Source organism: Oxyura jamaicensis, chromosome 4, assembly GCF_011077185.1.
Source record: "Oxyura jamaicensis isolate SHBP4307 breed ruddy duck chromosome 4, BPBGC_Ojam_1.0, whole genome shotgun sequence".
Taxonomy (NCBI): domain Eukaryota; kingdom Metazoa; phylum Chordata; class Aves; order Anseriformes; family Anatidae; genus Oxyura; species Oxyura jamaicensis.
The window spans coordinates 87,273,222-87,277,076 of NC_048896.1; the positions used below are offsets into that span (position 1 = coordinate 87,273,222).

Here is a 3,855-nt window from a genome sequence, read left to right on the forward strand (position 1 = left end):
GAGGAACAGAATTTTGACTTTTCTGGAAGCAGCTTGCTAAAGAGATCAAACAATGTTATGTTCTCCTTCCACTGTTTAAAGACTGAAGACATTAACCTCTGCAAACAGAGGGATGGTCTGTCGGGTCACTGAGTCTGACCTCTGGCAGCTGCAGGCTATCATGTCATCTAAACCTTCTGAACAGTTTTTCCCTTACCCTCTAAAAGCAGTGTTGAAAGTGGTGATCCTGTTACACACAGTTACTGTCATGTAAGATGTGTTAGGAGCCTGGGCTGAGCATGCCTTCTGAAAAGATGCTTATATAAACAAATGCTGTTTGTTTTTTCCCCCCTTTTTATTTTCTGGGAAAGTGAACATAGCAAACCATAGCCCAATATGCAATGACACCAGAAATACAGACCTCAGCATTCTCACCCAGACATTTGCTATTTTGATTTCTTACAGCTTTTGATTCTAACAGAAGAATATACATATATACCATTATAGCTTACAAATAAAATCCCATTCTATAAAATTAACACATTTTTATTCTATTGTGCCTGTATGACCCAAATTTTGCTATTCACACCGTGAAGATCAGATAAAGATTAAAATTCAACCTTGTAGTAAATAGTCGCACTGGGAGATTTCCAACAGGCCTGAATTTGTTCCAAGGGTACTTTATTTTACTTCGGAGCGCAATATACAAGCTGTGGCTCCACTTCTTGCTGCCTCATAGGCAGCCATTTTCTGAGCTGTTTCTCTGGCCATGAAGCCGTACTGAAGGGTCTTGAACCTCCTTTCTCGACTCTCTTCCAGTTCTTTCCAGTGGTTCCATTGCAAAGAATCCTGCAGGGATAACACACATGCTCAGACTGAGAGAATATAATGCTGCTATTTAGATACACCAAACTTGTATTTGATAATCTGGCTGGCTATTTGCTAACATGATTGGGGAATGTCAACATCAATTTGGGCACGATGGATAGAAAGGTAACTCAATTGGGTTGCCCAGTTTAAGATGAATTACCCAGCTGCAGCACTCCACAGAATGTGAGGTCAAGCTAAAACTACCTGGATAGTTTTCTGTGGCTCCAAAGCCACAGAACCGTATGTTCTTTCTTTGCCATCAGGTTATTCTTGAAGCTGTAAATGAACAGTGGCACAAATCCTATCAGACTCTGCTGGCTTGCTGATTTACAAGCTAGGTTCACAAGGGATCATTCCCCATAAAGCTCATAAGAAACAGAAAACAGCTACTTTTTCATCTGATATTTCACTTAAAATGGTATAAAAAATACATTTGCTTAAATTAATGGTACCTTTCTCTATCTTAGTTTTCCAAATTGCAATATAAATTCTGTTTTACAAAGAACTTAATAGTGATTTATTAACAAATGTTACTTTCACTTCTACCAGCACAAATGTGTTGGGCCTCAGAGGCTATCACAAATGTAATTGAAGCTACGATTTGGACTTGTGACTTCCATACATGGGGTGAGTCTCACTTTTTGTCTGTACATTCAGAAGCCTAAAAGGTAGCAGAACAAAGTGAATGCCAGATAGCTATTACACTACAACTAAGGATTTTTTTCCTATAGTCACTCAAACACCACGTACAGCAATATGCAGTTCAGCTAGAAAAAGATGCTGCTGGGCATATCTGACCAGCATTGAGCCACTTCGCTGTAATAACATTTGGACAGGGTCATGCAGAGCTGAACAGCACTGACGGAACAAACACCAAAACATCTAAATAATTTATAGTAACCTTAAGGTTTTCCTGTGGTTTTCTTTTCTTTTCTTTTTTTTTTTTTTTTTCTTTACAGATGTCTTAACATTTGAGCAGACCATAAACAAAAACACCGTGACATCTTAGGAGACTTAGTGTGTAAAGCTAAAATCAAAAAAATAAAAAAAAAAAAGAGAGAGAGAAGGAGAAAGTCTAACTTCAAAACACCTTTCAAGCCTTGGCTTTTTTCACATTTATAAAACACCAGAGCACTCACACAGACCCACATCAGTAGTCAAAAGTCGTAGCTCTGAATTTATAATTTGTTTATTTTAAAAATGTCTCACATTTGTAATTATATAGCTGCTTTCCTTTGAAGTCTGCATTTCTTGCTTCTGCTTTATACTGGACCTCATTGAGCAAAGTGATTAAGCATATGTTCAAAGCCTCAGTTCAGAAAGCCATCCTAATTTAGGAAATGCTGTCTTCAAATAGGCCTTCAATATTTTCTTTGCTAAAAGGAATAGACCTAGTGTCTATGTAAGCACCTACATGTTTTGCTTGCTGTGGCTTGAAATGGGACTTCTGAGGGCAGCAACCACTGATGCTCTGAAAGATTGCACTATTTCAGTTTTTAAACTATACACTCCTGAAAAATACATTTTTCCTCTTGATTGAACTCAGCTTCATCCTTCTCACAAAACAGGTGCAGAGTTACTATTTTTGTAGGTAAAGAATTACTATTTTAGGATTAGGAGATTTAGTTCTAATTTTATAATGCTCTAGTACAGCTTTGAAAAAGTGACCCCGTTGTGACCGTTCACTGCAGTGTTTCATATGCCGAGGGAGATGTCCTGTTACTGCTACATGAACCACTTGTAAATGTTAGGCACTCGTGAGGCAATGGCAGAGGCGGCAGCAGCAGCTCTCACCCCTTGTCTTTAGACCCTTGCCAAGGAAACACAACCAGTAGAAACCAGCATAAAGCCCACAGGCTTACTGGTGCTCCAATTGGTATTGTGGGACCAGGCCAAGGAAAGGTCAGGTAAAAATCATGGGAATGATAAATTGGAACGTGCCTTGGGTGCGAGAAGGGGCGATCCTGTTTCAGTAGGATGACAGTACGTGGTAACACAAGTGGGAAGCTTGGTATGGGATGGATGGACCCTGGCCTGTGGTAGCAGGACGTATGGCAAGGAGCTGAGGTCAAGGCTATGGTTTGGAGAGATAGTGCCTATGCAGGGAATTGTCACTCAGGTGTCACATAACCTGCTTCTGTCACCCCTGCCAGTGCTGGCAATAGAGTCAAAGCCTAAACAGCAGATCTATCACACAGCATTTTCCTTAAGTAACTCTCAGACCTTCCTTGATGTAATGCTGGTTTTCTGGGGAGTAATCTTTAAGAGTCCTGCTTGCTTTTTACGCTCCATTGCCTTCTCTACAATCTTTTTCTGTAGGTTTAAAACGCGTTGATCTTTCATATGACTTTCACCAGCCTGGGACTTTCTTTTCTTTTCTTCTTGTCTGTAAAATGAAAAAGAAGCAATGAGAAGGTAAAATAATATCAACCTACAGAATAAATCCATCTGAGTATATATTACGTGGATGATAATGAATTTGCTCCTGCTGCTGGGGACCAGCTAGACTGAAAACAGGTTTAAATCATATAGCTCAATGAATGTGGAATTCACAGCTTGCTTCTTGTTGTTTACAGAACAGCATTACTAAACAGGATAGAATAATTTCTTCCCACAGGATGCCATGATGACAATAGCTGAAGTGTTTCAAGCTGACATGACATTCATTGGAAAAAAAAACATGTGCAAAACTTGTGTTAATACTACAGCTTTTTGCTTGTGAGAGCTATGGAGTTTTCTTTATATGATCATTAGTATTCATCTCAATTGCTGTACTCCTTGGCAAATGAAAGACATTCTTTTCTGTGCAATCTCAATGCCCAGATTCGGAATATATGGGGCAGTGATGTACAAAGTTTAGAAGGTCTAGGCTGACATAAATTGATAGCACCATGTGTAGCATATGTGTAAGGCATAAGCATAAAAGAGAGGTCATTGGATAGTCTTTTTTTTTTTTTTCCTTTTTTTTTTTTTTTTTTTTCTCCTTCTATTATAGTTACTTTTCAG

General features: G+C 38.9%; 1 protein-coding gene across 4 annotated transcripts in view; it reads right to left on the minus strand.

The window, feature by feature from the left end:
• Positions 1 to 315: 315 nt before the first annotated feature.
• The window catches only part of CFAP99 (cilia and flagella associated protein 99), a 57,615-nt gene continuing 54,075 nt past the window's right edge, over positions 316 to 3,855 (minus strand). For all 4 annotated transcript variants that reach the window (XM_035325697.1, XM_035325700.1, XM_035325698.1 and 1 more), the window contains 2 exons: positions 3,073 to 3,235; positions 316 to 828 (listed from right to left, as the gene is read on the minus strand). In XM_035325697.1, coding sequence (XP_035181588.1) covers positions 661 to 828; positions 3,073 to 3,235 — 331 coding nt within the window. In that variant the 3' untranslated portion in view covers positions 316 to 660. The remainder of the gene's footprint in view (positions 829 to 3,072; positions 3,236 to 3,855) is intronic.